We start from the raw sequence: 12804 nt of genomic DNA, 5'->3' as shown, positions 1-12804 counted from the left end.
GGACCCTAGTGCAGAGCCCACCATGTGTTTTCCCTCCTCTGAGCAGCTGGGGCAGCCCAGAGCAGTGGTCCAGAGCCTGGAGAAGAGCCTGACTGTGTCATGGCCATAAGCCAGCTGGGCACCATGATGTCAAACCCTGGGGCTCGGGTGCATGGGATTGGCATGCTGCTGCAGCTCTTTGCAGCACTTGCAGGATGTGCCTTCCCCCATGTGCTGTGCCCACCCCATGCTCAGTGACAGGCTCCAGCAGCCGCTGGGGACATGGCTGCTTGGCAGGAGCCAGGCTGAGGGTTCCTCCAGCCATGGGCAAACTAGGAGAACGGAGGACACTGCCGGCAATATCCCGTCCCAGGGAGAACAGGTTAGTCCTGGGTGCAGCTCCTGGGACACAGCACGGAAATATGTTGTTGCTCTGGAGGAATCCCAGGAATGCAGAACCCGGAGGGGACACGAGGTGGCACGGCAGTTTCAGCCCAGCCTTTCAGTGACTGCAGGCAGGTTCCCTGCCAGGACCAGGCAGGCCTCGCAAAACAGCTCGGCGGAGGCGGGAGGTCACCTTCAGTGGGGCGAGCGGAGGGGCGGCCGTGCACCGGGTCAGCATCCTGGGCTCTGCCTTTCAGCTTGGCTGAGGCCCTGACGATGGCTGTGCCACATCCACACCCACTCTGCCGGGCCACGGCACCTCCTCAGGGTCCGACACAGCCCTCAGAACCGCGCGTAGTGCTGCTGGCTCCCCACAGTGCCTGTGCGGGGCTGCACAGCCCTGGCCCTGCTCCCCCAGCCTTGGCCCATCCCCGAGCCGTTGTTCTCTAATGACCTCATCTACTTCGCTGGTTGTTATTTTTTAACATGGTCTTTTGGCCAGAAAATAATCGGCTTGTGCACTTAGTGTTTATGGCGTTTTCAAAGAGGCTGCTTTCTCCGCCAGGAGAGGGGCTACTTTGAAAATAGAGAGCTGAGCTGCTCCCTTTGCTCAGAGCCATTGACACAGCTGGCGCGCACCCGGGTACACTCAGCCACTTGCACCCTCCTGCCTTCACAGGCCCCGTCATGGTGCGCCCTGTGCTGCAGGTGGGAAGGACCTTTGCAGCACACACGGAGCTCGCTTGGGCCGCAAGAAGCACACAGTTGGGAAAGTACAGGTGAGCTGCACAAACCCACAGGGCTCGGAAGAGGACAGGGCGTCTAGGGCTTCACCACAAGAGATGATGAGTAGCTTAGAGTGATGAGTAGCTTGCTCAGGTCCCCGGGACAGGGCGTGGAAAGACAGCTGTGCGGTGCAATTGTGAGCCCCACAGAGGTGCTGCTGCATTCTGGCTCGACACCGCATGCCTTGGCTTGGCTGGGGGCTTGAGGGACTGGGAGAAAATAGTTTCCTGATGGCTTTTCTGCAAGCCACCCCAGGCTCACCTTGGTCCTTCATCTTCCTAGAGAGCACACGGAGGCCAGGGTGAGGTGGGAATACAGCTGTGCTGTCCACAGCTCCTGCCGCAGCCCCATCACGGGCTGTCCCTGTGAGCTGAGGCGCTGCCGCAGCCCTGCCCCGCACGGGGGCACGGGGGGGGTGCCACCGCAGGGCCCCCACGCCCCTGCAGCTGTCACACCCACCTGCTCCCACATCAGTCACACAAACCGCTCCTTGTGCCAAGTACTGATCCAATTTGTGGCTGTTTCCATAACAACCTCCCAGCGCTTTCTGGTCCTTTCTGTCACTACACAGATGCCGGGTTTCGGCGTGTAAGGGATGCTCTGGCCTGGGATGGAGCAGCTGGGCTGAGCCATCACTGAGTATCTCTGGCTTCTGGGTGCAAAGGGCCACTTGCTTGCTGGAGGCTGGGGCACACTGAGCAAGTTTCCCCCGGCTTGGGAGTACTTTTTTTCCCGATCACAGGGATATGGTGATGTTTGGGCTGGGGGAAGAAGGAGCCCAAGGGCAACAGTTGATCCAGGGTGATCTCTTGGCACAGCTCAGCTTTGTGCAGATACGGCACTGCCCAGGCTGCCAGCAATGAGGCCACTGGAGGTGCTGCCAGGCAGAGACATTCCCGTTTCTCCTAACAGAGACCCCATCACACACAGGCCTGGCTCTTGCCATGTGCCATGGCTCTCACACAGGCTTTCCCAATGGGGCATGAGCCCCAAGAGATTATCCCACACCCTCCTGTCTCCCATCAGTGTGCACGGGTGTGTGGCCCAAGCTGCACACTCTGCACTGGTGCAGGGCTCAGGCTGCTCTCGGATCTGCTGTTCTCCCTGCCCTCTTGTCTCCATTCACGTCCTGCTCAGCCTCCCACCCTGCAGGGCCAGCCCCGCGTCCCCCACGCATCACCCAGCCCCATTACCCCGGGGAGGCTCGTGCCCCTACCCCCCCAGCGCGGGTGCCCCCGCAGCGCCAGGACCCCTCAGCCCGCACATCCCCCGGGGGCTGCCCAGCCCCGCACCCCCCGCCCAGCCCCGCTGCCCCCGTCCGCCCCCAGCAGCAGCCGCCATTGGGCGCCCGCTCGGCGGCCCCGGCGCGGCGGCGGGCGGGCTCCGAGGGGGCGGGCGGGCGGGCGGCTGATGCGGCGGGGAGGGGGGTGCCCGGTGCGGTGCGGTGCGATGCGATGCGGCCCGGCTGGGCCCGGCCCGGCCCGGCCCGGCGGCTCCTCCCCGCTCGGCGCGGCGGGGCGGCGCGGCGGGCCCGGCGGCGGGGGAGGCTGGAGCCGGCGGGGAGCGGCCCGGGGGCGGTGGCGCTCTGACCACCTGGGCCGGGCGGGCCGCGGCGGAGGATGGGCAACGCGCAGCGGAAGGCGCCGCGCAGCCAGCGGCGGGGCAGGATGCGCTCAGCAACAGGTACAGGGGACGGGACGGGGCGGGACCGGACCCGCTCCCCGCGCTGCTCCCGCCGCCCCCCGGTCCCGCGGGCCGGGATGGAGCCGGCTGCAGCAGCAGGGGAGGGGGAGGCTCGGCCTCTGCCGCGGCCCCCCCGGGGCTGACTGGCCCCTTTGGGTCGCTTGGAGGACACGGAGAGAGGTCACCTCCAGCTGAGGCTTGGCCTCGCTGGCAGGGGCAGCAAGGGATGGGGCTTTTGCTGGGGCCCACCATGGTCCTCTGGTGTGTGTAACAGGTGCTGACCCATACCCCAAGCTGCAGGGAGCCAGCCCCAGGCAGTGGGGAGCCAGCTCCAGCCGTGGAGAGCCATCCCCAGGCAGCAGGGAGCTCTCCCTGAGCAGCCCGGAGCTAGCCTCGGGCAGCAGGGAGCCAGCTCCCACCACCAGGAGCCTGCCCCGGGCAGCAGGGAGCTAACCCCGGGTGAAGGGGAGCCAGCTCCAACCATGGGGAGCCATCGCCAGGCAACGGGAACCATCCCCTGGCAGCGGGGAGGCCTTGCACTTGCTGGCCCTCGAGCTGGGTGCTGCCCAGGCAGGCAGCCCATGCCTGCGTGAGCCCCCCACACTCCCAGTTCTCTTCTGCCACCAATCACAAAGGCAGTGGGTGGCTCTAAGGGACCTCATACCACAAATTATCTAAGGAAGGCAGAAAGCCCTGCGAATCTGCAGGGAGCATCTGCGGGAAGCAAGGCGACCAGAGGGCTCGCTCTGCACTGGGAATGAGCAGCTGAGTGCAGGTGCCCTCTGAAAAAGCTGGGTTGAACAAGCAGGACTTGTCCAGTCACTCCTTTGTCCCCATCTGGCTGGCCCAGGCAGTTCAGCAACCCTTTCCAGACACCTGGGACTCCAGCTCCCTGACCCAGCCCAGCTCCTGGAAATACCAGAAGACCAGGGAGACTGGGGTCTGCCACGGCTCCTGGCTCAGGGCCGCCTGACGGCTCTTTCCTTGTATGTCCTGGGCTCTGCTGGCCCTGGCTCCTGCACCCGCTGCCCTTTGCCTGGCCACTGGCTTGAGAGCCGGGACATGGCCGTGCAGGCAGCAGCAGGGACCTGCCAGCCCTGAGAGACACCTCAGAAAAATTGCATGGAAGCTGCAAGAAAATGGGGGTGATTGTCACAGCCCCAGTGACTGTCACAGCTTAATAATTAGTGGGCAGAGGGGGTGGAAGTACAGCCTGTCTCTGTCTAATTTTGCAGCCGCAGTTGTAATGATTGTTGCAAAGGACTGAAACAGAGCAAAAGAGCTTCGGGTTGCATGAGGAATCAGGAGGGACCCTGACCTGGCGGGTCCTGAGGGATGAAGGATGCTGTGCCAGTCAGTACCCAGCACATTGCCCTCAGCTCCCACCTTGCAAGGTCAAGCAGTGGGCAGCGGCTGGACCGCGGGGCTCAGAGCGCGCCCCGGGATGCTGGCCTGCTCCCTGCCTGCCTCTCCCACCCTTGCAACTGCCTAGTGCAGCTCGGAGTGGGACGGGAGCTAATTGCACTTCTGCATCATTAAAGGGATTCTTGGGAGCTAGAAGTCACCTTCGCAGCACTGTCGGGAAAGGCCCAAGGGGGGGTTTGTGAGGCCAGCCTTTGTACCAAAGCTCATTCAGCTCTGCGCTTGAGCGCAGGGCACATCTCCCTGCCAGTCTGGAGATCTCCAGAACTTCTTCCTGGTGCCTGTCCTCCCCTGGGGACACAGTGGAGCTGCACCTGTCTGCTGGGAGCAGGGGGAGTGGGACTTGGCACTTGAAACTCATCTCAGGTGTGAAGCTGGGGTAAATACTTGGATGCTCGCAGGCCGTTTATGCTTGGGACTGCTGGGACCTCAGTGGCTTGGGCATTCCTGAGCAGCTACACACAGGCTTCCTTGCCGAGAGGTGGTGCTGGGTCCAGGCTGGAGCTTATCTGCTGAGGGGAGGGAGCTGAAACTTGATAAGAAGCAGCCCTGTGGTGGGTCTGGGTCGCTGGCAGGGGGGTTGGTCACTAGCTGGAAGAGGAGGGCAGGGACCCACAGTACCAGGAGGTACCTTGGCTCATCTTGGGCAGGGTCGTTGTTTTGCCCCTTCACAGGTCAACACATGGAGAGGTGTTCCTGATCATTAAAATCCAGCCTTCCTCATGTTCCAGCGGGCTGGGTAAGGCTGCATAAATCTGGGGCCTGCAAACCTCAGCTCTGCCTGCTTGACTGATGTGTATCTTTGATGCTTCTCTAATGCTGGTGGGCATGGGTTAGCAGGTGTCTGCAGCCAGTGGTCTGGTGGAGCTGGGAGGCAACTCTCTGGTTATTGCGTCTGTCCTTGGCTGGCATGATAACTGCAGAACAGGTCCTGGAAGAAGCCATGGCTGTTGAGGCAGGTCTCCTTGTCCCCCTGTCAGTTGGAGCCATGTGCAAGTGCTGCCTGGGTTGCTGGGGGGAAAATGAACTCTGTTGGTATCCACCATCCTTTACTCATCCCATCATTTGGGTCTGTGACGTTGCTGGGTGGCTGGCACGGGGGTGGATGGTACCAGCCCCTGGCAAGGCATGTGCTCCTCACACTGGCCCAGCGGCCCCAAAGCCTCTTCTCGAAGTAAGCTGGGGCTCAGGGCTGCATTCCCATCTCTGCTACTGTCCTGGCTCCCAGGGGCCTCTGTCCTCCGGGAAAGGCAGGCTCAGCGCTACCCCTGGGGCGCTGGGAAATTGGTCCCCATGGAGCCTTTGCTCACAGCTTTTGGAAGAAGCCAAAGCGAGAGGAAGCTCTGGGAGTTCTTGCAGCTTTCAAGGTGAAGTCAGGTGAATTCAGGAAGGCCCCTACCTTTTTTAGCTAGTAAGCGTTGGGAGGCTGGGGCAAGAGTGGTTTGAGCCAGCCAGGAGGCAGTGGCAGGCTCCCGGCTGCTGATTTCCAGGTGAGGATGCCAACAGCTGCTCCAGCTGGGTCATGCAGGAACAGCTGTGCTCTGCTGGAGAGGGTCGAGCATGTGCTGGTGTCCCCCCGGGTCACCTGTGGCTTTCAGATGGTGCCGGTTGCTGCTCTGGCCATGACTGGGTGATGCTTCAGCTTCATAACTCTGCTCAGCTGGGGGGAGCACAGCTTGTCCTTACCATGCCCCCCAGGACCCTGTCCGGCACTGCAGCAGGGATGTACAAAGAGAGAGAGACAAGCCCCTCCACCCTGACCTGCCGCCTTTGCAGGACCCCCGCGTGAACCGTGGGTGCACAGGGGACGGGCTGTGCAGAGGACGGGCTGTGCAGAACCGTGGCCCCTCCGCCGTCCCTCCCCGGGCCCGTAGCAGGGAAGGAAGAGGGGCCGGGGCTGGACAATGGGCTGTGGCGCTGACTCAAACAGCCAGTTCCTGGTCGCTTCCTCTCCCCCCTAGGCTGGAGCTGGCCGTGGGCAGGAAGGCGGAGGGAGCTCGTTTTTCTTCGCTTCTCTCAGCCTGTTTTTGAAGCGAGGGCTCCCGAGCGGCAGGAGCGAGCGCCCTGCTGCCGGTGCCCCAGCCATGGCCAAGGCGGAGTGGCTCCTGGCGCCCTGGCACCGCGGAGGTAAGGCAGGCGGTGCGGGCAGGGGCAGGCAGCGGGGCAGCCTCCTCCAAGAGGAGCGGGCAGCGAGGGTGGTAGAGCTTGCAGGTACCCTCGCTCAGCAGGGCAGGACCCCGGCTTGTTGTGAGCTGTCGGGCATGGGGATGTGGAGGGTCTCGTCTCCAGAGGCCTCGCAATGGCTGGGGGGTCGGTGCTGCCCAGCTGTGCAGGTCTTGTCCCACCTTTCCCAGCCTGGCCTCATGTGCAGCGTCTCCCCTTCCTTTTTAAATCCTTGCTGCTGTTCCCCAGCCCGCTGGAGGTTCTTTGCTCTCTGACAAAGCAATAGAAGCACAGAGACACCCTGCTTGTGCATCCCACCGACCACTCCTCAGGCTGGGGCTGAGCCGTGCTGGGGCAGATCCTGCCCGGCCCCACGGCACGGTACCCTCCTGGCAGCTCTCTTGCTGGTGGTGGCAGCAGTGGGGACTGTGGGTCAACACAAGTGTCACAGCCAGCCAGGCCCACGCTGCTCTCACTGCCCTCACTGTCACTCCTGCCGTGGCTGATTTCGCGTCTCAGGCCCCTTTGTCCCAAGCCCTGGCTGCATTCCCCTCTCAGGCGACTTCCTTCCATTGTCCCAGCCCCGCAGACTGTAAAACCAGCCGGGCACAGGGGAAATGGTGCTTTCCTGAAGCACCCGTGCCTGGTGAGGGGTGCAGGCTCTGCAGCACAGGCAGCCCGCGTGCCCGGGAGAGCTGTGAGCACAGCCTCGGGCATCGTGTGCCACTGAACCTTCCTGAGCAGGCCGGGGACATCACCAGGGACAGCAAGCGGGCAGGTGTCAGCTGGCCTGTGCCTCGGGGAAGCCCTGGCTGCAGCGAACGGCAGAGCTGTGCCGGGGTGACAGGGGCTGGCACTGGCAGGTTGCTGTGCCAGGTTTCCTGAGGCTCTCGGGAAAGTCTCGTACCTGTTTGTTCAGCTGGGAAGTACTTGAGAATGAGGGTTGCGATATGAGGAGGAAGCCAGCCTGCCGGGCAGACACGGCGAGAAGGGCCCCGAGGGGTCTCATCCTGCTGCCCATGGCTGATGGCTTGCTGCAGGGAGCTGGGTCTGGCCAGGCTCCGGGATGGCAAAGACAGGGTGGCAAGAGCATCCATGGCCAAGCCCAGAGCAGCCCCCACCGGTACCAGGGCTGCCGCTCCATCCTCAGGAGTGGCGGCTCTTGGCCCCTTGTCAGGGAGCGGTGTGAGTTCATCTGAACCGGGCGTGCTACCGGGCCAAGACCTGCTGCGAGCACGGCCACGGGCAGTTCCTGTGCCCACAGCATGGGCGGATGGCACGCCCGGGCTCCTCCTGTGCCAGGCCTGCCGGCCAAGTCGTCCCTGCAGCACATGCACCTCCCTGCCCGCCAAAATTCCTTGACAGGGTCCCAGCTCACGGTGCTGGAGCCAAATGTAGCCGCTGTGGCTTTTCACCAGCGCCCCCCCACGCCACCCAGCCTCTGCACCTGCCAGGCTCAAGGGCAGTTGCCAATCCAGCGGTGCCACAGCTCGTGGAGTCTTCTTACCCTGGTGCCACTGGGGCAGGACACCCCACCACAGGAGGCTACCCCGGGCTGTCTGTATGGGTCACAGCTGACAATGTCCCCTCCACTCCTGCCCTACACAAGGCATGAGGCAAAGGTGATGGATCACTTGAGATCTGTCTGGGGAAAGGTGCTTTTCTCTCTTTTACTGGATCTCATCACAGGGCTGGGCAGTCAGAGTGCCTTAGCACACTGTTAACTCTGAGCCCTACTGATGGACAGGGATGTTAGTGACTGTTCTGCTGGTGGTGGTTTTAATAGAAACCTCTCCCATGATCCAGCCTGCTCCCTCTAAGCTGAGTGACCCTCACAGCTGCCAAACCCACCACTCCTGCCAGCAACATCTGCAGTGCCGTTATCTGCTGTACAAAAATCGTCTGATTGCATGTTGAACAGGGAGAGTGAGAAGAGCCTCCGACAGACTCGGTGCAGCAGGGTGGTGGTATTCTCCACTGCCGCATGGTCTTGCTGGGCATCTGCACAGAAGCACACAGGTGTGCTACACAGGGCAATATTGGGGTCCTGGCCTGGGCACCCCCTATAAAGCTTCCAGCCCCTTTGGCTTCAACCACCAGCAGGTCAAATGTCTGTAAGGATGGCCCGGCCTCTCTGGTGGCTTGGAGATGCGCTCACAAGGTATGTGATGGAGAGACAGTGAGCTGGGGAGGGTCCAGATTTGGACAGGGCACAGTACATCAGCTGTGAGGACAAGGGCTCATCTTGGGCACACTCCAGCCTGTGCATGTTGGGTGCTCGTGGCAAGAGGGACAGGTCTGTGTCCTGGCAGGACGGCTGGACCGGCAGGTCCGTGTCCAGCGGGGGGTGAGCTTGGGACAGGAGGCGCTTTCTGCGGCCACTGCCAGCTCCCGCTGTTTGCTCTTTTCTCTTCCTCTCTGCTCGTTGTGGAGCAGCGTGCGCTTTGGCTCCGTAACACAGGGAATGTCGTCAAGCCGCACGCGCTGGGAGCGAGCAGTCGCGGTGCTTGTGGTGAGCTGGGGCACTTGCTCGAAGCCGCTGGCATATGTTACCGGCACTGTGGCCCATCGGCTCCCGTGGGGTGGGGTTTGGATGGCTCTTGGGATCAGTCTCAGCCTGCAAGTTCACAGTTCTCATCCTCCGGCGTGCTAGGACTGGCGGCAGCGGCTGACTTGCTGCTGTGCCGATACCCGTTGCCATGGCTGCTCTGCTAATGGTGCATCGCCTGCTGCTGCCGTTACATCACTCCTGTGGTACCTCTGCATCGGCAGCGAGGGGCCGAGCTGCACTGTCTGCATTGCCGGTGCTTCCCATGAGCTTGGAGTGAGCTTGAGGAGGAAAAGTTTGGTGGCGAGCTCGAGCAAGAGGCATCATCTCATGGGAGCTTCAGCCTGAACTGAAAGAACTCCTGATGGCTCTGTCGAATATCTCCCTGTGGATTCGGGACGCCTGGGCAGTAGGTAAACAGGGATCCTGGCGTGGAGTGGGGGGACTCAGGAAGATGCTCGCAGAGGGCACAGATGCTGTGCCCTGTGGCTGGGGGTCCTGCGGGGATGCTCCCCTTGGAGCAAACTCCCCTTGGCTGCATCCCTGGTCCTTATACACCCGCAGTGGCCATGGCATCCCAGGCCTGACCACTTGTTAGTGCTCAGTGAGACTCTGCAAGCTGTTACAGAGGTAGCAGCAGCCACCGCGGCTGGTGGTGCTGGCTGCAGCCCTGCCCGGGGCAGCCCAGCGGGGGCCGTCCGAGCCGGGTGCTGCCATGGCCCTGCCTGCTCGCGCTGCCTCTGCTTCCAGCCCCCAGGCAAGGGGCAGAGCTTGCTGCTGCCAGTCTGCAGCTCTGAGAGGGGACAGATGCCCTGAGGGACATGGGGACATGCAGGGGGCAGCCTCTGGCAGCCCCGGCCTCCGTCATCAATGCCTCTGCCCATGCCTGCTGCCTGCTCCCTTCTGCAGGCCTCAGGGCAGGGAGTGGGGACTGACACCAGCAGGGAGCCGGGCCAGCTCTGTGTGGGGCGAGCCCCCCTGCCAGCCATGCCTTAGTTTGTCCCCAGCAGCGATGCAGGCTGGGCTTGGATCGAGTGCTGGGGCTGTGTGGGATGGAGCCGGCCCTCCGGCTCTGCTCTCCCAGGACGCCCTTCACCTCCAGGCATTTGCTATGGGGTGAGGGCCCCTCAAAGGCATTTTGTATTTTGAGCCTGTCACCGATAAGCTTGGCAGGAGGGTCACAGCCAAGGGCAGCAGGCTCTGCTCCGGCTGCACCGTTCCTGCCAGCCACCTCGTCCTCCTGCCGGCTGCTGCAGCTCGGCTGGGGTATCCCAAGTCCCGTGGACGTGGGTGGCAGCTGCAGCTTGCACAGCCATCCCAAACCTGCTCCTGCACCACGCTGCTTCCAAATACTGCCCGGCCCTCGGGAGTGCTGGCAGCAGCACCGGTTCATCACCCCCACCACGGGCCGTGCTGCTGGCTCCTCACGTCACATCGCAGAGCCGCTGTGTGATGCTGGGGCTGTGCCCAAAAAAAACGCTGAGCAACTGCTCCCAAGATCAAAAGTCAAAATGTCGGGGTGTTATGCTTGCTTTTGCACACTGGATTGTGCAAGATCAGTGCAGGCCAGGGGGCACAGGTTCGGGTGCCTGCGCCACTGGATGGATGCTTGGCTCATCTGCTCTTGCGCACTCCTCAGCTGCTGCCTGCGTCAGCTCAGGACAGTGCCAGCTTGCTTGTGTTCCCAAATGAGCGTGTGTCTGCAAAGGGTGGAAAGCCCTGTAGGGCGAGGACCCCCCTCATAGCCCCACACTGCCCTTTCCTCTTCGCCCTGTGCCAGCTGCCCGCACGGCTCTGTTCCCTGCTGCAGCTCACGGGGCAGGGCAGGGCAGGGCACTGCCCCCCGCAGGCTTCCGCTTCGCCCCAGGGCGGCCCCCGCTTTCCTTGCTGCGGTTTGCCCGCATGGGTGGGGCCCACGGGTGAGTGCCCGGGTGGGTGCTGGGGCGCCCCGGAGCGGGTCGAGGTTGTAGAGGTGAGATCCCGTACCGCGGCTCCGGGAGGGCAGGGCGGCTGCCCCCCAGCAGGATGCTGGTGCTGGGCAGCGTGGGGAGGTGGGGGGGCTGTGCTTTGGGGGTGCCGTTGAGTCTCATTGGGGATGCTGTGGGGTCTGTGGGGGGTGGTGGGGGTGGCTGCTGGGAACGTGTGAGCAGAAGGCGAGGAGCATCAGCACCCGCTGGGCCGAAGGCTGCGTTTGTGCGAGCCGGGGGCAGCGAGCCGGGGTGGGGGGCACTCAGAAACGGAGGGGACAGCAGCAGAGCTCTCACCTCACCAAAGAGAGCAGGTTGTGGGGCTGGGCTCTGCAGAGGTGAACGTGCAGTCCCTGCCCGCACCCTGTGCCCCCAGCTCCCTCCATGCAGCCCTGTAGGTCAGGTTTTTGGGGAGATGCCCTGAGCCTTCCCTGTGCCCAGCTGCACTCCTGACTCCCATCTCCAGGGGACAACTGGGTACAAAGGGTGAGCCAGAGGCCAGGGCATGTGGCTCCTTCTGCCAGGACCCCTGGCCCCTCTGGGATTTGCCACTCGGCAGGCACCAAATTGAGAGACAAGAGGAGGAAAAGCCACATCCCTATGTGAGAAAAGTGGGGTCCGTTCCCCCACAGCAGGGAAAGCTTCATCCCTGGCTGCATGGCACTGCCCCCCGAGGCAGGGTCTGCAGCCGGGCAAACCTCGGCGTGGTTTATACACACACACGCACAACCCCCCAACACCTCTCGGTTGATATGGAAACGAGTCAAATTATTTAAAGGAGAAAGGAAAAAAAAAAAAAAACAACTAGTGTTAAGGCATGTCGTTATGGTAACACAAATTATAAAAGTAACTAGGCTAGAGACGTGGCACCTTGTTTTTGGGTGCTGGGCGTTGTGCAGGCTGCGCTGCTCCATCAGCTGAGCGGGGGGAAGGGGCGGCAGGATGGCACCAGGGCAGCCGGGCGATGCGCAGGGTGCAGTGCGGGAGCTGGGGCATGGCCGGGCAAACGCTGCAGGACGGGGGAGACACGGCTTGTGCAGGGGGTGCTGGGGAGCCCAGCCCCATCACCCAGGCCAGCGGGACTGCTGGCACTGCCTCAGCTGGGGGCTGGCACAGAGGAGGGCGCTGGTCTGGCAGCCGGGACGGTGGCAGGTTCGCTGAGGGTGGGCACCCTGTGGCCCTGTGCACTGCAGCTGACAGAGGGGAAGCGTTTGTCACGCTGGTAGGAGGAACGCCTTGACTGATGGGGATGGGGACAGGCGTGCAAGCAGAGCACCCCACGCCTGCCGTTCTTCCCTGCAAAACATGAGTCCAACTTGGGATGTGCCGGGTGGATGAAGTGGTGCCAGCTGCTGAGCAGGACTGGCCCAGCCAAGGAGTGTCAGACCCCAGAGGTGACACCCAGCCCAGTGGGTGACACCGGGCACAGGACCTTGTGCAGCGCCTGATGCCGACAGTGGCTGTTCCTCTGCCCACATCAGGGGCAGCTGGAGAAGGATTAGTCCTAAATCCCCAGGGATGAGACCCTGGTCATCCGCGACACCATGTTCAAAGCTCACAAACCTGCACTTTGCCTTTGCTGGCTGGGTCAGGGCTCGGATGCCCCTGGCAGGCAGCTGCACTCCCTCCACCCCGCACAAAACCGCGCTGCGTGGGAACCCACACCTGCTCAGGGCCGGCGCAGCTCTGGTGCAGAGGGGCTGGGGCTGCAGGGGCTCCTGTGGCAAAGCCAGTTTGCTGGAGCACCGCTCAGCTCCCAGCACAGCCAGCTCTCCGCTGAGCTCAGATCCTTCTCTCAGGGACTTTTTCACCTGTATGGGTGTTTTGGAGGGTCTGGGCAACCTCTGTGGAGAGGTTTCCTTCCCAGGAGAC

The 12804-nt window shown here is 62.8% G+C and overlaps 1 protein-coding gene across 7 annotated transcripts in view; it reads left to right on the top strand.

Annotated features, from left to right (window-relative positions):
- NHSL2 (NHS like 2) overlaps positions 1-12804 on the top strand; it is a 31049-nt gene that overhangs the window by 10077 nt on the left and 8168 nt on the right. The window contains exon 1 of one of the 7 annotated variants that reach the window (XM_082061771.1): positions 2705-2832. The exons of 4 other annotated variants lie outside the window; for them this stretch is intronic. In XM_082061771.1, the coding sequence (XP_081917897.1) occupies positions 2769-2832 (64 nt within the window). In that variant the 5' untranslated portion in view covers positions 2705-2768. Of the gene's footprint in view, positions 1-2704; positions 2833-6177; positions 6382-9314; positions 9379-12804 lie in introns of those variants that run through there. 2 more of the 7 variants (XM_082061773.1, XM_082061772.1) reach the window with 2 other exon arrangements.

The sequence above is a fragment of the Streptopelia decaocto genome (assembly GCF_964273445.1).
Source record: "Streptopelia decaocto genome assembly, chromosome: 10".
NCBI classification, from domain to species: Eukaryota; Metazoa; Chordata; class Aves; order Columbiformes; family Columbidae; genus Streptopelia; species Streptopelia decaocto.
The sequence above is the reverse complement of the archived record's forward strand: the minus strand, read 5'-3'. Positions and strand labels throughout refer to the sequence as shown.